This window comes from Podarcis melisellensis, assembly GCF_964234715.1.
Source record: "Podarcis melisellensis genome assembly, chromosome: 3".
Classification (NCBI taxonomy): domain Eukaryota; kingdom Metazoa; phylum Chordata; class Lepidosauria; order Squamata; family Lacertidae; genus Podarcis; species Podarcis melisellensis.
The window spans coordinates 70733392-70754036 of record NC_138530.1 but is presented as its reverse complement, the minus strand read 5'-3'; the positions used below and the strand labels follow the sequence as shown (position 1 = coordinate 70754036).

The 20645-nt window shown below is 43.2% G+C and overlaps 1 protein-coding gene across 1 annotated transcript; it reads right to left on the bottom strand.

The window, feature by feature from the left end:
* SLC22A16 (solute carrier family 22 member 16) lies at nt 1-20595 on the bottom strand. Its single transcript, XM_081905519.1, has 8 exons — nt 20462-20595; nt 8347-8823; nt 6810-6927; nt 5221-5767; nt 2731-2858; nt 1378-1487; nt 1159-1258; nt 1-649 (listed from the first exon to the last, which is right to left on the bottom strand). Exons 1-8 carry the CDS (start codon nt 20509-20511, stop codon nt 437-439), a joined length of 1743 nt encoding a protein of 580 aa, XP_081761645.1. The 5' UTR covers nt 20512-20595; the 3' UTR covers nt 1-436.
* Between the last annotated feature and the right edge of the window lie 50 nt (nt 20596-20645).

Below are 20645 nucleotides of genomic sequence, written 5' to 3'. Positions count from 1 at the left end.
TAGATTGGCATGTTCCATTTATTAAGAAATCACTACAATTATTTGAGAGTTTTCCTCCTTTGTAAACATTGTCTAAATGTCCGAGAATGTACCAATATCAATTCATGATTTGTTGTGCTTGCACTTGGCAATTCAAACGTTATTGACAGGGGATTTTGAAGTGACAATGAATGCAGCAGGAAATCTGAGAAAGAAACTAGAGGTGGCCTTTTAAAATCAGTATCAGAAAAACATATTTCTTTGAATTAGCATTACTCACTTCATATGTTAACAAGGTGCTTCAGAACAGCTTCAAAATATGTTCTACAAGCTCTAATTCTTGTCTCCATGATGAGAGGGCAAGAGGGTGTACAGATTACAAGGAACGTGTACTAACCAGTGGATATTGCAAACGAAGGAGCACAATACAGCACATAACAGCTTTTTCAAAAAAATCTTATCCATCAGTGCCGTGTGCCTCTTGGTTCAGCATCTCAATCTTATCCCGTGCTGCACCATCCTGAGATGCTGGGAGATACTTTTCTGAGCCACTGTCTTTTTTCATATGCTCATTGAGTTCTGCCCATGTATTTGTCAATGGCTTCCCAAGTGTTTCTGGTAGCATCAGGGTTAGCACTCCACTCAGAAAGGCCATGACTCCTACAATCAGCTAAAAGAAAACAGGTCATGTAAGCGAGAGAAGCTAACTGCATGAAAAGCAAAACAAGAGGTTTTATTTACTGTTGTTAACAATGACACAGATGAAGTTGCAGAGCAACCCAACCCCCCAAGTTGTGCTCAAGGGGGTTGGATAGAGCCCCCCCCCCAGCTCTGCGTGGCTCTGCCATCAGTAGGGGAGCCCCACCACTGAGGAGTGTGGTAATTCAAACCATAGCTTAGCTCTGGATGAGGCAGGAGCAGGATGACAGGGAGGACTGAAATGGCCGTGGTTTTAATTTTGAGTACCTACAGGCTTGTAACTTCAAGCTTAGCCATAGTTTGGCTTAGCATCAAATGTGAACTGGTCCATTGTGGATATGCTCAAGTCAATTTCAAAGGGGCTGCAGTGCTGATATTTGTTTGTTCCAGGCCTCAGCAACTGGCTGGTCTCACACCTGGCCATCTAGTACATTACTGGCATTGTCAAGTTTGATGAAGCTGTTAAAACAAAGCATTTACCTGTGGCATAAAGATCCAAACACTTGACAGGTAAACACAGAAAGGGGCTACCACGCTCCCTACCCGGCACATCATGCTCCCACTGCCCACTGCAAGGGTCCTGAACAGTAAACAAAAAGTCCAATTTCAATTGATACTGTTATAAGCAGAAGACATTTTCACAGAGCAAAGCTGCAGGATACAATTCTAATTCTTAAGGGGTAAAGAGTTTTGCCTTACCGTGCAACTGTTGGATATAGCTCTGCCGTATACAGGTAGATAAGGCCGAATGCAACACCTATTGCAAACTTTCCAGCCATATTTGCTGCAATAACTAGAACACTGTAATCCTGTTAAGAGGAAACATAGTTTTATAACAGCATAGGGAGCATGAATTCACTGAGGGTCACTGAGGGACTTATGTTCCAGAACTCAGTTCATAAAAGCCTTTCTATTTTATAAACATTCAGGAACCCCTACTGCACTGTTGAGAATAGACAATGGTTTGGTTTCCTTTACCAAGTAATTAATTCCATCTCTGCACTTGATCATGACTGGACAGTATTTTTTGACTACTATTGTGGGCCCAAAGGCTGCAGTTTCCTTTCTTAAGTTCCAACTAAGCATGTAAACACTCACATTTTGGAAAAGGTTGCTGGATCAGCAAGTTACCAGTTTTACAGATGGAATATTGCCGGTATTTCTGGAATTTATGGCCCATTTCTTTAAGCCATGGCATCAGCTACGATCTACAATTAGTTTCAGTAACAACCCTCTGTGTCAACCTAAGGTCCCATAATTGCTGCAACGTTGAGAAGAGCTGCTATTGCCAAATGTGGCCTCATGTAGCCCAAAACTTGCCAAGAGGAGATGGAACGGGGGTGGAACTGGGGCCATTTTCTTCCGTAGCATTCTGATGCAGTAATTCAAGCTGGCAGCAATTCAAAAACCTTGGGTGGAATTCAACGTCACACTGTTACAGATGTTCCATCTGTTCACATGTATCTGCCTGCCAGATAGGATGATATCCCATTTTCTTATCCTCTGCTATCCTGGGAGTTTTCTCAAACCCCAAGAGCCAATTTTGGGGAGTGCACAGGGGGAGGAGAGTGGGGGAACCCCCTGGACTGGGCTTCTGCTGGTGGGGTTCCTTAGGTGAACCCTGCCCTTAGACTCCATCTGTACTATACATTTAAAGAAGAACCATGAGACTTTCAACAATCATGGGAACCAACGTTTGTTAAGGATGTTAGAAGACCCCTGTTTTCCCTAACAAAGCTACAATCCCCAAGTTCTCCCGGAAGAGGAATGGACTATTAAACCACTCTAAGAACTGTAGCTCTATGAGTGGAACAGGCGTCTTCCAACAATCCTCAGCATCTTTAAAAACCAACATTCCCAGGATTCTTCATGGAAAGCCAGGACTATTTAAAACTATTTGATACTGCTTTAACTATATAATACAGATCTGGCTGAAACTGACAAGAAACAACACATGCCCTTAATAGATCCTCTTGCCTTGCTCAGGATGCTACATTAGTACAAGACCCACAGCATGTTTATATACACCTGATGCAGGTGTGAGTGACTCACCTGAGGTATCACCATGACTAGAGTGCAGATCACTGCACTCGAGATGAGGAATGGGATCAAGGTGTTCCTTCGTCCCAGTTTGTCCATTCCTATGCAAGCCAGGACATAGGCAGGAAGCTCCACAGCACCTAGCATCAGATAATTCACATTTTAAAAATGTGTTAGATACATAAAGACATGGCTAGACTGCTGCTTCTCATGATTTTTATTTTCTCTCCAGTGTGGCCTTAGCCTGCCCCTCCCCTTATGCCTCAGCCCTCCCGATTTGCAATATGGCGATGGCAACAGGGCGGCCTAGAATACTGCGAGGTACTGAATATGAAATACACTTGCCACTTGGGGAAAATGATCTGCAGAAACAAAGGCTGTTACAAAACAACTTTCCCCAGGTGTCAAAAGGATACCTAAAATGGCTCCTGCAGTACTATGTCAAAAAGCTGAAATAAAAAAAGAGTTCTTTGCTCTGTGGCACTTTAAAGACTTATTGTGACACAGGCATGCATAGGGCCTGCCAGTTAACTGGAGCTCATATGACTAACATCCTGACACTAAATATATTGAAATAATGGGCACAATCCCATCAAACTGAAATACTGTGAAATGTCACTGATAAAAATGGAAGAGATTTAAGTGTATGTTTTAAGTCTCCCGCTGAAATCAGCAGCACGGCTCCAATTTGGCTAAACCATTCCTTAAGTGGTCAGAAGCTGATAAATGTCTTCACGATTACAGAAAAATTCACTTTTGTAACAGTATCGATCCACTGGCAATACACTGCTGCTTAACAAAATGGAATACTAGCACCTTATCTTAAGCACATCCTCAAAAATGTCAACTGATGATGCTAGTTTGTGAGAAAGAACAGCCCAGCCCCATCCACGGCTTCTGATGCTGTGGTACAGAGGCATTTGTCCTGCATACAGCTACAGCAGCCTTTCTAGGCAAAGCAGGTGAGGGAGGGCTGGCCACCTCTGTTCCCACAACCCTTCTGGGTTCCAAGTGCTACTTCCTGTCTGCCTGCATAAACGTCTGCAAGAGCATTAAATGGCCAGAGGACTATTAGGATAATCTCCTAGTAGCTATAGCAGTAGCAGGTGCCATGGTGGGGCAGAGACGCTGACTTGACCTCTTGGCAGGTGAGTCCCTGCTGCTTAAGAAAGGTGAGGTGGTAGGGAGGGCAGCCCGGTCAACGCAAAGGCAGAGCCGACTTGGCGCTCCTGCTGCTGCGTTTGCACTGTGCTGCCCTCCCTGCCACGTCAGCTCTTTCCCATCCAGTAAGCAGCTGCAATTCACCTGCCAAGAGATCAGGTAAGCATCTCCACCCCACCAAGTCATCTGCTGCTAGGCTGAAGCCAGACCTGTACCCTGCCAGGCCTGAAGGAAACCCTTGCATGGTACTTCTGCATTACATAGCAGCTCTTCCACAGTTTTGGTGCTGTTCTAACAATGGCTCCTGGTCAGATGTTGGGGCCAACTCCCGCTGCCAAAATAAGGAAACAAAAATGTTCTCTGGATTCAGCACTGGGAGCCCTGCCCTTGGTTCTAGGCTATGTTATAGCTGCACAGCACAGAAGCATCTGACTCCAAGCATCTGATCATGCAATTTCCAGCAGGTAATCTTATATGTGTAGTGAGGCATCAGTACAGTGCACTGCATGCACAACTCAACATGTGGCACAGAGTACATGTGCATACACTTGATTTCAGCATTCTTTCCCCTCTTTGTGGATGTGCAAGGATTTGAGGACATGCATACAGAAGTATGCACCTGCATCCTCATAGCACACCAGGTAATGTGTACAGTGGGAGAAGCATGCATACTTGATTCTCATTTTTTGGCCAGCATTTCTAAACCATATTTTTTGTAAACCAGGAGTGGCTAAACTGTAGCCCTTCAGATATTACTGAACTGCAATTCACACGATCCCTGGCCATAGGCCATGCTGGCTGGGGCTACAGGTTAGCCACCGCTGCTGTGAACTAACCTTAAGTGAAAGCCAAATAATTCATGCGAATAGGAGCCACTTGAAACCAATCCCATAGTAAGAAATTCTGTAGTGAGAGGCCTAAAGGGACAGAGAAGCTTTGCAGAATAGCCAGAACATTCATATAGGCAGACTATAGCCTAACATGTTTTAAGTTTGACAGTATTATATCTTAGTGAACAACAATGCTCCTTGAACATGTTTCTTTGCATCTCTAAAAGTAAAAAGGCTAGAGACTTGATGAAAGCTGAACATTTAGCTGGAATATCCCTGAGAGGGCCAGCTCCCCACTCCCATAACCACAGCCCTGCTTGAAACATGACAGTATTATCCTGAAAATCATCTGCCTGTGAAATGGCCCTCACATTATAATTTGCATGTGTGTATGAACAGGGCCTGAGTTTGGAAGTTCACTGGTGGTGGCGACAATCACTAGACATTTATTTTTAAAAAGTTGGTTGCATTTCTGTTGCAAGTACAGTAAGTTACATCAAACAATATTTACCTATGAGAAATAGATTTAAATATTCATTGCCTCCAAGGTTCACGGAACTGAGGGAGAACACATAATATCCTAAACTCCCAGTGAACCAAATCAGCCAGACTGTAATGGTCCTTCTTGCAATGTGCCAGTTATGAAACAGATCTAAGATGTTGTGCTTCTTCACGGGAGAAATGTCATTATCACCCGTTCTGCTACTGACTAGATCATCTTGGACGGGACACAGTTCAGATATTTTACAAGGAGTGCTTACTTTATTCCATCTTGCCATTACATTAATTACTTTTTGTGCTTCTTCGTATCTTCCCTCTGTGAGCAGCCAGAAGGGTGTCTCTGGGAGCATCCAGCAGCACAAGACAAAGGGGAGAGTTGTTACGGAAAGGCATATCTGGTAGACCCACCAGGTCGGGGCCAAGTAGCCTACCAGAGCCACAACCATAATCCCCAGTGCAAAAAACGCATGGACGTGCATGGATGCCCACGTGCGAGCCTTTATGCCAATATATTCAGTCACATACACAAACACTACAACCAGATAGCCACTTGAAACCTGGGAGGTGGGGGAAAAACAGAGAAAGAAAACGGCTTCAGTCTAGTCTCCCTCTACAACAAGAATTAAAAATAGATGGTCATGCTGCAGAGGCTCAGAATTTCAAGAAGTCTGCAATCTGCAATAAAGAGGAAAGCGGTGATCCAAGAACAAACGAAGCAATAGTATTGGGTATAAATGTAGGCTATAATCCAGCCAAAAAGGGAGCCAGTGTGAATTGGATCAGGGTGATCTAGGTTCAGATTTCCCCTCAGCGATGGAAAACTCACTATGGGCTCATCCACACTGCTGTTTGTCCCATGATTACTAGGCCTGAGTCAGAGAGATTTTTCTTTTGTTCCACTCATTCCCTGGGAAAACCCATGCTTTACTGCTGAATTGGAACAAATGTCAATCAGGTTTTCTGCGGATTGATGTTTGTTCCAATTCAGCTGTATTGGAAAGTGGCAGGACAAAAGAAAAGCCTCTCAAACCCAGGCCTAGAAATCAAGGGGCAAACAGAAGTAATCATGGAACAAATGGATGTGTGGATGAGGCCTAAGCAGTCTTGGGACAATCACTCTCTCAGCCTAGCTTACCTCAACAAAGCTATGCAGGGGGAAAAATAAGATTACCCAAGTTCACTTCCCTGCTTCTTTGAAAGAAATATGGTATATGGCTATATATAATTAAGAAAACATTCAGTATTTAAGATCTGTTGATCAAATGAAAGAGGTACATGTTTAATGCTTCCACCTTAAATGAATGATATTTCAAAGTGCTTCGCTTTGGCTGGATTGGGCCTACATGTATTAAAGGGCAGTCAATATAAAACAAGGTTAGGCAATATGCTCAGAGGCAGCCAGGCAAACTCCTGGAGAAACTTTAGAAGCTCATAGAAGCATTTTTGTGTCACTGAAATCGTACTGAGATCAATCCAAGTGCTCTGGCTTAACTGGTTTAGAGACTGCAGCTAGAATACACTTTTGGAGGTTTAATAATGAAGAGCCTTCAAGACAGTCAAGGAAATTATTTTGTTGGAAAAATCAACTTGGGTTCTTACCATTGCAAGCAGGAAACGGACAATCACAAAGCTTGTGTAGTCAAATGTGAACGCCACTGCAATGCCAAATATAAATTGGCCAGTGCTGGTGAACCACATGACGGGCCGTCTCCCCACCCTGTGGAACGCAGTAAGAAAACAAGCATAAAAATAAATATTGCAGAAACTGCATCAGAAAAACATTTCTAACTCTGGGGCTTGCATTACCAGAACAAGAGAGAAAGAAGGAAGCCCCACAAATGCTGTACCTAGCAGTTTATGGCTTACTGCAGATTTTACACTTGTTATTTACTAGATTTTTATACTTGATATTTCTGTAATAGATTTTTATTAATCTCTTTTTAAAAACAAAATCATCTTCATTTCATCAACTCAAAATGAGCTTCAAAGCTCATTTTCAGAGTCTGCATTTTAGCTAATGGCTTTTTAAAGGGCAGCTGCTATTACTTTATCTTTGGATGGAGTAACTGCATAGAGCATGAGGGCAACATCCTGTCGTAAGCAAACTTCCAGGGGCCAGAGGCAAAAGTAGGTGGAGCAACAGATGTGACTCTTGCCTTTGCACAGTAGGCTACATTCCTTCCTTGCAAAACAAAAAATCTACAGACACACACCTCCAGCCAGCCAAAGCTACACACTTCTATGTCCTATTAAGTTCATCAGGAGAGAATGCTTAATTTAACTCCCACTTAAGTTTAAGAATTTTTTTTAAACGCTTGACTTTGGCTAGAAGTTTAAGTGTTCTGAGGTCACAGGCAGACTACATACTTTTAACTATGGAAAGGCAGCGTACAAAGGAAATGATGATGATGATACAAGCCTCATTGCTTGCTGCCCATTCTCAACATTCTGTAGGACCATCTGAAGTCCACCTACAGTGATGCTAAGGGGCTGGAGTATGTCTGCATTATATTGTGTGTTACATTTCCTCAACAAGGATACTGAGGTGTGTGGTGGAGTTACTGTAATTTCTCCAGCCTACGTGGCAGCTGCATTCCACCTACATCTTGGGTTCCCTTAGGCTACAATTCTGAGTACGCATGGATAGGGTTACCTTTCCGTTTTTTTATGCTCAAAATACATTTCCATGGATAACACATAAGCAGGGCCTCCCTCCCAAGTTAATAAAAGTGATCCAAAAATGCACTGGAGCTATGTGCCTCTGGCTGAGTAACTTATTTTCTTGTCTTTTGACTAGGGCATCAGAGAGGGTGGAAAGGGAACAGGACACCAACATTGCATGAGCTTGCAAGTCACCTACATTTCCTCTTGAAAATACTCAGTTAACATGCCTTGTTCAAGCTCAGCCTCTGACTGCTAACTTGATTGAATAGGAATTTTATTCCACATCTCTCAGCTCTGTGCTTTCTACTGCAAGCAGAAACTTGCTTGAGAAATCTAGAATGATATATTTTGATGGCATCCTTCTGCGCTCTCCTGTTGCGTCTTACAAACCAAACCATGTCAGGAGGGCTTTTTTTTTTTGGTGGATGGGGATTTGAACCCAAGTCACCAAGCTAGTTCAGTACTACTGTACCTGTCAGCGATATCTCCAAAGATCACAGCTCCAAAAAGGACTCCCAACATGAATGTGGGCTGTGTGAGTTTTGCAAGCCATTCCCGCTGACAGACCAAATCCCACTCTGTCACGATGGTGCTCTGCCATTTGGTCTGGTCATAGATGAATCCATCAGTGCATGGAACATCCGTCTTGTTACCACTGTATTCGTAAGTAAAATTTGAAGTGTCCTCTCGTTTGGACCTGCTGCACTGATTAAGTTCCCAAACTTCTCCATTTTCCAGCTGGACCAAGATGTAGTGTTGTGCTGATGTCCAGAGTGCCCAGGCATCCTCTATTCTTGAACTAGATGAATTATAAATCAGAACACTACTCACGTTTCCAGGGACACTGCATATGAACTTTGGTGTAACAGCCAAGAAGACAGAAGCTAAGTAGTGGATGCCACAAGAAATAGATTGAAAAACAGATGCAAAATAAACCCATGCCTGATATCTGAAAAGGAAAACAAATAATTAATTATCATTATATTCACCATTCTTTGAAATATATATCCTGATGTTATAAAAAGGGCCGCATTTTTAAACTCAAAGAAATGGTTTTAAAAACTCAACTTTGTCCCAGTGAATTGATAGAAGAAAACACAGTTCTATTAAGATAAACAATATGCACATGGATCTCGTATGCCTTGTGTAAGGAACATAGAGACAGGATCAGGGTCCAAAGTGTTTTGCAATCTGCAGTTGAAGGATTCAAATCTACATTTTAGTGAGACAACTGGCCAAAATGACACTGATTTTAGCCAATCCAGTTTATAGACCATAAATAAATCTTGTCCTTTTTGCATATTTGGATTTCAAAATGGCATGCTGCTGTTTCTATATTAGCAACAGGTCAGAGGTGGGGATGGATGAAAATCAACCTGGGGTGTTAACATGAAAAAAACCTTAATCCCGGAAATTGCACAATCTGAGGCGGGGAAGGAACATCTCTCCAAGAAGTTCCCCTTTCTTGAGAATGGTCTCCTCAGATGGAATAAAGGATTCAGCACACACTTACTGTGGTAAGAGGTGGAATCTACACACATATAAAACCCATTTTGAAAATGCTTTTTTTTTTTAAAAAAACACTGAATTTTCCATAAGGCTCACCATTACCATCTAGTGTCACATTGTATATTACACTTAAAACACACTTAAAATGTTTTATTTGCAGCTTTATAGCTGAGTCCAGAGTTACAGCCCAGTTTCAAGGAACAACACCTCACCTGTGCTTTAGGCTGTTCTTTAACAGACTATATTACCTTTTTCTGAGCATTTCCAGTGCTAGCTCTTTAGTTACTATTGTTTGTTGACTGACTGTGACATGTCTAATTATTGTTATGACTATTTTTTCTGTTACCTATAGATTTCTTTCACTAGTCAAAAACAGTATGCTTACTGAAATGCATCTTAGGCAACCTTGGATGAGTATATACTTTTATAAAAGAAGGCATTTATTTTGTTGAGAGACATCTATCCCCACTTTGATTATTTTTCCTAACCATTGGTCTTGATTTTTTTCTTATATTTTCTGCCCTGCAGAACCATATTAATCTTTTTTTGGGGGGGTTATGTGTAAAGTTCTTTATGCAAGTTTTATTCCACTGATTTTCCATATATCATGTATCAGCTCTCATCAAAACAAATAAATACAATTTTGCTTTCATCAAGAGTCCTTCTATCAGTATGGTATCTCAACATTTATAACTTACTAGCATGAATAACTAGGTAATTTTCCTATTCCCCAAACCCAGCAAGTCTTGTGTACACAACACCCTCAACATATGAGGCCTACTGTGAGTGCAAAGGATGAAGAGCTTCTGTTCACAAACCCAAATTACTGCCAACATTGGGCAAAAGCCACACAAAGGGATTCCAAAACTGGCTTCCTGTCCATTTATTGCAACACTTCCCAAAGGGAAGTCGGGAGAAACTTGACTTATGGAAACCAGAAGCACACAGGACCCGAGCTGAAGCAGGGCTCTGAACGAAATGTACTGAAGAAATTGTATGTGGAGGAGCACTGAGGGAAATCTTCATTTATCACCGCCACCCAGTGTCACAGCTGAAACAAAGATGCAGAGAAGCAATGGCTGGAGGAGTGGTAGGAACAGGAAAGACCCTTCTGGCCTATCTTCAAATCCAGAAGTTTGCCACAGTGCCTATGGGGCCTCCCAGAAGCAACCTCATCCCACATTATTCTGGAGGCCTCAAACTCTCCAGAGAAGCTTTATGAGATGGTGTGGGGATGAGAACAGGAAACTTTCCTTCCGTGACCTTCCTCAAGTTAGCTAATCTTAGGCTCTAAGCCTGTGGCTGGATCTCCCAAAATAAATGAAAAACAGGTTATTGAACATATTTCAGAAATAACAGCAAAACAACCCCAATAAAAATGCCTATCAATCAATAAAACCATTACAGACTAAAGTATAGAAAAGGAGAAGTGCAAAAATCCCATAGCAACATGTTGCATTTCCCCTTCTATTCTGGAAACCTCAGAGCATCCCACAGGATTTATGGCACCAAAATTATTTTGGTACTTTTCCTGTCCTTCCAAATACCTTCACTAGGAAACTGCTTATTCACAGACAAAAAGGCAACTGTAGGGCAGCAGGCATCTGAGGGGTGTGTTCAGAGGGAGGAGAGTCCCAGTAATAATGCCACCAGTGATACCTACTGTGTTCAACAACTTTAAGAAGAAGGCACTTCTTTCCACAAGCCAACAACCAAGTATAAATAGCTGGACATTTCTTCTTTTGGGTTACAGAACTGCCAGAAATGTATGGAAAGTTTGCAAGGCTACACAGCCCAAACTTTCCACAACACTTGCTGCTTTGTGCACTACTGGATGTCATGGAAGGACAATTCCAGTCCCCTCCCGAGGTGCTTTCAGAAACTTGTAAAGAAGTGTGTCAACAACAAACCTATTTGAGATGACTGTGTAGAGCAATCATTTGTGGAATGGATCTGCGGTGCTCTAGTATTTACCATCCCGTTAGGACAGGAGTGGGTAAACTTTGGTTCAGGAACTGAATGCAACCCTCCCGGTCTCCCTGTTTGGCCATCAGAACTCTGTCTAGGCTACACCCCATCTCTCGTCCTGCTCCACACCCTCCTTGAGTGTTTTTGCCTGGCTGGAATGTGTCCTTGAGCCCTGATCACGCCTTTGGTTTCCCTGGGTGGAGGATAGAGAGGGGTGTGTGAGTGCATATAGAAACTAGCCTACTGAAACAAAGATAAAATGTGCATTCGTCATGCTGACCCCTTTGCCTCTGACCCCATTCACTACCAACATGTGGCCCCCAGAAGGCTGGCCAGAAAGGAAAGCTTTAAAAAATGGTTCCCCAGCACCGAGCTGGCTCCTATACAGTACCACATGAATAAATTAATCCTCAAAATACATGAAGCCAGGAAAGTCATAGAATAGTGTGGACTTTGTGCAAAGCAAAAAAAACAAAAGCAAAAGTAAACAAACTCCATTATGTCGCTTCTCATTTATAAGTACATTTTCTGAGGCCAAACACAGCAAGTAAGAGCTTAAAATGTCACTAAAAGGCACACATTTCACTGGGAATTAAGTGCCTTACGTAATCTCTTCAAAGTACATAATGAATGCTGTGCCCACTGAGCATGCTCAAGCCTCACTTGGTGGTTTGGGTACACTCCACTCCATTCTGGTGTTTTACAGTGGGGTTGGACACATTTGTACTCAATTCCAGCTACAGTGGTACCTCAGGTTAAGTACTTAATTCGTTCCCGAGGTCCGTACTTAACCTGAAACTGTTCTTAACCTGAAGCACCACTTTAGCTAATGGGGCCTCCTGCTGCCGCTGCGCCGCCAGAGCACAATTTCTGTTCTCATTCTGAAGCAAAGTTCTTAACCTGAAGCACTATTTCTGGGTTAGTGGAGTATGTAACCTGAAGCATATGTAACTTAAAGCGTATGTAACCCGAGGTACCACTGTACATGAAAAATACTGCATTTCTGCACCGATTCCTATGGGCAGCTCTCACTTCCATCCTTGAGTATATTTAAAAACAGCTTATCCAAATACAAAATTTTCCTTTTTCCTTTTTGTAGCTACTGTTTTAAAATATCAGAATCTCCCTTCCTCCATCCTCCTTTACCAGTCACTTCATTCCACTCCCATCCCATTTTTAGATTTCCCCCTCTCTTGTGTCAGTCAGCATTCCGTGGGCCAAGCGTTTTGGGTTATTTTGTGGGACTTCCTCTAGCTTAGAGGTATTTTTTGTACCTCTGCAAACCTTGGGGTTATCCTGGGTCTGTCAATATCACCCCCTTGTGTATGGATGTTCCCTTTTTGGGTACGTATGTGTGAGCACACGAGTGTCACTGTAGGCAAACACTGAAACTAAGCTTAGTAAAAGCATGTTATATATCCTATAAATATGTCATAACAGACCAGTCAGTCAAGGGCTAATTGTCCCTTTTTGTTACCTGTATTTTTCATTTTTGGTATAGACCCATAAGGATTCCCTGGGTCGCAAATAAAGCCTTAGGCAGTCACTTGAACAGAGGCCACCTGCTATAATTACAATGAATCTGTCAGCACTGAACATGCCTCTTGACCTCACAAATACATTATGAACCCCACAGAAGGGGAAAAAATGTTTGGGTTAAGCGGACGGAGATTCAGATTCATGACATATAGGGTGAAGGAAGCAACCCCACTCCTTCTCCCCCTCCAGCTTCCTGCATCCCCCGTGCTGCTCTTCCTTTAAAAAAAAAAAAGTGCATTGGGGCACCTTATATACATAGATTAGTCCCTCGTATGTTCAGTTAGCCCTTCGAATCCCACTTTTAAATGTCCTGGTGAGACTTTTCCCAAACAAGAACAATCTGCTTCTGTCCATTAAAACTTAGTTCTGCCTTTCCCTTCCTTAAATCCTTAAAACACACACACAACCATTTAATAACAAACAGGTACAGAGGAGCAAATTACATTTTTGTATCTCATTACTGGATATGCTTTATTTTTGTTAATTTCTAATCTTCAAAGGCTCTTCAGCATAGTATTTCCATCCATCAATTATGATGCATGTTTGATGGGATTTAGTTCATTGGTTTGTCTATTGATGCAAGTTATGAAGCAATAAAGGTAAAGGTAAAGGTACCCCTGCCCGTACGGGCCAGTCTTGACAGACTCTGGGGTTGTGCGCCCATCTCACTCAAGAGGCCAGGGGCCAGCGCTGTCCCGGAGACACTTCCGGGTCACGTGGCCAGCGTGACATCGCTGCTCTGGCGAGCCAGAGCCGCACACGGAAACACCGTTTACCTTCCCGCTGGTAAGCGGTCCCTATTTATCTACTTGCACCCAGAGGTGCTTTCGAACTGCTAGGTTGGCAGGCGCTGGGACCGAGCAGCGGGAGCGCACCCCGCAGCAGGGATTCGAACCGCCGACCTTTCGATCGGCAAGTCCTAGGCGCTGAGGCTTTAACCCACAGCGCCACCTGTGTCCCTTATGAAGCAATACCAGTGTTCAATAAAATAGTATGTTGTGGTAATGCCAAGCAAAACCCAAGGGATGATATCCAACATTGGGCATATTCGAAAGGGACCCACTGAGACCAACGGAGTTGCAGAACCTAAGTGAATTAATTTCAGAGGCTCTGCTCTATGACTTTGTTGGATATCACCCTAAGTCTCTGCTAACTACACACTATAATTGAGACATCTACAGTATCATATTATTGTCTGAATATTGTCTATATTAGGCCTATTTCTGTGTTTGCACTTGAGTTCTTCTTTTCTCCACAGGTTGTAGGGCTTCTCAAATACCAGTGAAATCTAGAACACACTGAACCCTAGAGCAACTTAAGACAGTTAACAGGATACGTTAATATACCGTGAACAATATCTCTACATGCGTTCAGGTTTTCTTGCTTTTAACAGACTGCTCCTCAGGGTTTGCTGGAACTGATCAAAATTCTGCACATAACGTCTGGATTATTTACCAGTCAGTCACAGAACAGAATTTGCCCAAGGCATTGTGGTGCTTTTGTATTATGATACAGGTGCACTTTGCAGCATTACTGAGACAAGACTTCACTTGCGCATCGAACAAAATATTTTAATAATTCAAGCAGTTGCCCACCCATGGAATTATAAACAACTGTGTGAGTCCCAAGGCTGTCTTCTTTGGCTTATAAGCAAGGCGTGCCCTCCTGCAACTAAAAGAAAAACGTGCAGAGATTTAATTTATACGCCTTTTTCTAAGAAAGGTACAAGAAACCACCAAGATAGTTACTTGGAACTAGAGGTGAAATTAATCACATCTTTGAATTCCCTGCTTGGTGTTCTCCTCTTTTTAAACCTAACTGCAGCAGTAGGGCTGAGGGCATGGTGTTGAAGGAATGTTGTACTTTCGCCCATCTTTACTTTCATACCATTTTCCATTTTCACCCCTTTGCTGCTTTTTACCCCTGATGTTTCTATTGCAAACAGAAAGGAGGATGTCCACAGGGGAAAGTGTTTCTAGAAACCTACAGTCCAGCAAATAAAAGTCAACAGCAGGTATGGGAAACCTGTGATACTCCAGATATTGCTGGATTGTAGCTCCATATGGGGTGTATGGGGCACCAGAGGAGGGGCAGCACCTTTGGTGGGAGCACATCATGCTCCTTCTGGGATAGTTTGTCCATCTTTGGTCCCCACCCTATGCTCAGCTCCCCAATATTTTATTCCAGTTGGCACTCCTGCTTTGGTGCTGCTTATGCAGCGGTTTGACTCCACCCCGGAGGTGCACTCCATTGTCTCTTGAGACAGATGGATGCCAACAATAGCTCCAATCTTCCCTGGCCATTGGCTTATGGAAGTTGTAGACCAACATCATCTGGCGGCCCACAGGTTGCCCATTAGTTCATAGTCAAGCAAATGAATAATATGTAACCCACACTGGTAATGTGTATCAAATCACCAGTTCCCTCCAGGCTTTATGTACTTACTACAACATAATGTTGCACTGTGCTCTTGACCTTTTAGCCAAGAAGTTGTCACAGTGTTGGTTGTAATAAAACGCAGTGCAAGGCAATAGTGGCCAGGAGCACACTGCTGTATTGTCACTTCAGGTGTTGGGCTAGGATGGAGGCACCCAAAGCAGTCCATTGGGGCACAGAAAAGGGGGGAAGTGGCAGCAGAAATATCAGTGGAGGGGAAGAACAACAGAACGGACAAACAGCAGGTTTTGGACAAGCAGTCCCCATGTGTTTTTCCAGGCTATACAAACGTTTCTCTTATAATGGCTCTAGTGTTCAGCATTAGCCCTTGAATGCCCTATCAAGAATTCATTTCAATAACTGTCTTGTTATTCATCAGCGGACTCCAATCTAGAGATAAGCTCCAATTAAATGCCAATTACACATGCATAATTGGCCAATTACTGTATTTGTCCAGTTACTTGTATAGAGAAATAAGCTCACACTGATGTATATTAAGCCTTCCTCTTTATTATTACCATATAATTTACTATACTTGATTTTCCATGTATACTATACAAAGCACAACTTCCATCACTGCAGAAAATAAATAGATGATGACTTAAATGGAATATAGTGACCAATTCCCAGCCCATTTTCAAGGAAAAGCAGGTTGAAAGCAGAAAGTTGTGTAAATAATACCCTTTTAATCTCCTACCTACCCTAATGATCCTAAAAAGGAAATAACATATTGTTAACGTATTGTTAACTTTTTAAAAAGTTATATTAATAGCAAAACATTCATTGGTTCATCATTTGCTGGTGAGGATAACCAACATAGCAAGTGGCTTGGTGAAGCAAGGGTTCCCTTCTGCTCCTGGAGCAGCTGGTTATATGAAATTCAGAACCTTATATAAAACTCTGCTATCGGAGTAACACTCGTGAAGATTTATGCTCTTCGGTAAACAAGAATGGGGTGGGGAGAATTGCAGGTTTTAGCTTCATAGTTTTAACAGGTAAATCTTAGAAGCAACAAGCTTAACATTCCAAGAGGGGTACAAAGTGCCTAGTTAGCAAACATTTGATTGCTTATGAAGGGTCAAAGATACTTACTAACCTGAAAAAGCAAATGACTGAAGATGCATAAAAAACATACTCAAAGCAGCTATAAAGCAGTCACAGTTTCTATACGCAGTAGTTCTTAAGAATGCTGCTTCAGGACCTGATCGAGCCCTCAAACTCTAACTGTACTCAGCTTGAACCACCCTTGTAGTTATGCGTTAACATGTCATTCTGTGATAAAACTGTGGACTCAGCTACATTACTCAAAAAACAGAGTTTTAATTGTGTTATAAACATGCAACACCAGATGGAGCTGTAGAGCACAAAACTTTTCTATGCGATTTTACATAGTTTTTTTTTTTTTTACTTTGGTTACAGCGATTTAATTTATGACTTATTTATAGCTTTTTTCCTGTGTGTAGATCCACCCAGTGATTCTGGTTTTGGATATGTGTGCGTTATATATGCACATACACAATGCAAACTGAAGGTGAGTGTAGGAGGGCCTACATGCGTATGGTTCAATGTCTGCATTTCCTGGACTTCCTTGCTTTCATGAGAAAGTAGTCTGTTTCAAATTATTGGAAGAGGAGCCATAGCTTGTTGGTATAGCACATCCTTTGCATATAGAACACCCTAAGATGAACCATTGGCATCTATAGGTTAAAAGGTATCTGGAAGCAACACTGGTGTGAAATATTGTGGGCATAGGGCAGTATATGAATTCAATAAATGATAATAATGTTGGAAAGCCACTACTCATCAGACACCTCTGGGTTAGACAGGCCAATGGTCTGGCTCACTATAAGCCAGATCCATACATATTCGTAATAACAGCATCTATGTAGAAGCTTTATGCAGTTATCTGTGATTGGATGTAGGCTCCCAATGAGGAACTCAGAACCGTTTTGCTTCTCCCCTATCTTTTTTGCTGTTGTGCCGCACTGTGGTAAGCCAAGGTTTGGCTTAGTATGCAATCAGAACATGGGCTCATGGTTAAGCTCTCTCCAAACCAAAAGCCAAGGTTTGGGTTAGCACAATGAGGTCACTGTATCATCCAGTGAAATATCAAATCTGACATGGACAACACTTCCTCTGGAAGCCTCCCAGAGTGGCTGGGGTAACCCAGTCAGATGGACAGCTTATAAATAATAAATTATTATTATAATTTATCATACCTGTGCTGAGGGCAGAAAAGTACCCCTACCCCTCTACACACAACAAGGGAGAAGGTGCTTTTAAATCGCTTTGAGAAGTGAAATTCCAGATGCGGTGTTACAAGATCTTGTTTCCTTTGGATAATATTTATTTATTTACTTACTTACTTACTTGCTGGCTTAGTTTGAGATAAACCCTACTGGAAGTAAGAACAACAGGCAGTAGATATTCAGATAGAAACACTTGCACCACCTCCCAATGCAGCACCTAGTTTACACTAACTCTCTGTCTCTTGCTGTGTACATATCACTGCTTAATCTAGATCCAGTGCACACCCACCACTGGTTTTTGAATCCATATACTGTACACTTTGCCCACTATACAAAATGATCCCGTAGCTTATTGTGAAATACTGCTATCTGATGCATTTTACCTCAAACCAGCTACAATCCAAAAGAAAAACTGTTCATTTGAGAGAGCCATTGTGCATGCACAGATGACAGCTTCATGAATAGGAGCTGGGTGTGCATGCAGGTGTAGGGAAACCAAACAGATAAATGCACAGACATCGCAATCCCCTCTGCTGTTTATAATAGCAAGGGGGAAGCAATCTCATTTTGTTTTAAGCCACTAATGTGCCCATTAACTCCAAAATACGGGCTCTCTCACACACACCTCCCTGCTGAGCCCTATTCCCCAAAACTAGACCGCCCATTCAGGAAAAATCAACGTTCTTTTTTAATAAAACCCTGGATTACTCATTCACAGTGACTAAGCTCGCCAGACTACAACACATGTGCTTAATAAATAAACGACCAAGAAAGCTGTACACCAGATTTCTCTCTCTAAAAGCAAAAACTCTGTAGAGAGAAAAAAAAAACTTAATAGGAACTGAACCTACAGGTACAAAGAAACATAGAATCCTAGAATTGTAGAGTTCAAAGGGAACCCATGGATCATCTAGTCCAACGCCTTGTAATGCAGGAATCTCATCTAAAATATACATGACAGGTGGCTACCAAAACTCTGCTTAAAGACCTCCAAGGAATGAGAGTCCCCCACCTCTCGTGGGAGACTGTTCCACTGTCAAACAGCTTTTACTGTCGGAAAGTTATTCCTGATGTTTAGTCAGAATCTCCTTTCTTGTAACTAGAGGCCATTAGTTTGGATCCCAGCCTCTGGAGCAGGAGAAAACAAGCTTGTTCCATCCTCCATGTGACAACCCTTTAAATATTTGACAATGGCTATCACATCTCCTCTTTTCCAGGCTAAACATACTCAACACCCTCAACCATTCCTCATAACCTTTCGTCATATTGGTCGTCCTCCTCTGCACATGTTCTAGCTTGTCAATATCCTTAAATTGTAGCGCCCAGAACTGGACACAGTACTCCAGGTGTGGTCTGACCAAAGCAGAATAGAACAGGACTGTTAGGTCCCTTGATCAGAACACTATACTACATCTGTTGATGTAGCCTAGAATAGCATTAGGGTTTTTTGTTTGTTTGTTTTTTTGCAGTTGCATCACACTGTTGACTCATGTTAAGCTTGTGGTCTACTAAGACACCAAGATCCTTTTCACGTGTATTACTAACCCTAACCCTAACCCTACAGGACATATTCAGGAGAAGAAAAGGCTAAGGAGTATACCCTACACAAATTTGGAGTGGTGTCCCTAAGATGGTTGGATTGTGCCTTGTACTCCTCCTGCAGCCAAGCTGGTGCCAAATGTTTCGCTCTGCCTTCCTTTGGACCACATCAGCGAGGCAGAGAGTGAGGACTTGTCATCTGGGAAGCCCAGGACCTCCATACACACTGCCCAGGTTTGCGCCCCAGTGAGTTTACTTTGGTGCTGCTAAAACAGCCAAAACAGTGTGGGAGGTAGCAGTTACCAGTCTGTGCAGTCACTGTGGTCCCTGTGATTCTCCAGCAGTTTGACTTCACCCCCAGAGGCGCACTCCATTGCCTCTTCAGACAGACAGATGCAAACAACTAGCAAGCCAGGTGCCCCCCATCTTATATTTGTGCAGCTGGTTCTTCCTGCCTAAGTGTAGAGATAATTTCCTAGAGGTGAGAGCATACTCAAAGAACCCCAAGACACAGGTTTGCCAAGCCCCTCCTTACACACACCCGTGCTATAAGCAACTCCCAATGTGTTTTGCACACACAGGGCACAAAGAAAACCTCTACAACCCCCTTTAAACAGCACATTCCATCCCCATGTGGGAATGGGAGCCAAGGCTCACTTGGACCCTACCCCCAGAGCTCATGCCACATAAATGACAGGAAGAGTTTTTTTGGAGCATGTGCAAAATAACCACTACCAGACCTCTGGCATAAAGGGGGAAATTTTCGTAATTTAGGGAACTTCCTCTTTTTAGTCGTTTGTCCAAAAGATCTTTCACCTCATATATAGTACATATACTCCCTTAAGGGTTCCTACACCGGTATTTTAAAACAGGGGCTTTTATTAGCCTCCAAGCCCCCAAACGCTGCATTAACGTGATGTAGTGAATCGAGCTGGGAAGACACCGGGGTTCGAATCACCATTCATCCCTGAAGCTCATTGGGTGACCTTGGGGGCTGCTACCATCTCTCAGCCCAGCCTACTTCGCGAGGTTGTTGTGCGAGGATAAGCCGCGAGCGGGAGAAGAGAAGCGCGCTCTTTGCTTCCCGCGAGAGTCAAAACTAGCAGCAAGCCTTCACTGGAAGTGGCCAACCTTCGCTCCCCCGCGGCGGACACGTGTCTCCCTCCCGTACCCCTGGCGGGCGCCCGAGTCAAAGAAGCTCTCCGCTTCTCCCGCGCCTCGCCACCCCCACCCCCGCCCCTGCCCAGGGAGCGGAGGGCCAGACCGGAGACCCACAGCGCCTCCAACTCTCCAAGCCCACTCCTCCTCTGCCGCTGCTGCCTCCCTCTCGGCGCTCCAGCCTGTTACCTGCCGAAGTGTCCCAGGGAGTCAAAGAGGAGCTCGAAGTTGCGAGCCATGGCGCGGGCGCTCGGCGGTGTGCGGGGCCGGCCAGAGTCCCATCTCAGCCTCTCCCCTCCCTGCCCCGCAGAGCCCGCCTGCTGGGAAGGGGCGGCTCCTTCGCCCGCCTGTCCAACAGACGGACCCTTCAGGC

Bases quoted from the DNA above. Each gene is read 5' to 3' on its own strand.
- SLC22A16 (XM_081905519.1), bottom strand. From the start codon at position 20,511: ATGGCTCGCAACTTCGAGCTCCTCTTTGACTCCCTGGGACACTTCGGC. The intron at 5,768-6,809 runs GTAAGAACCCAA...CCCACCTCCCAG, and splicing joins TCCGTTTCCTGCTTGCAATG to GTTTCAAGTGGCTATCTGGT. The intron at 1,488-2,730 runs GTGAGTCACTCA...TCCTCTTAACAG, and splicing joins TAGTCATGGTGATACCTCAG to GATTACAGTGTTCTAGTTAT.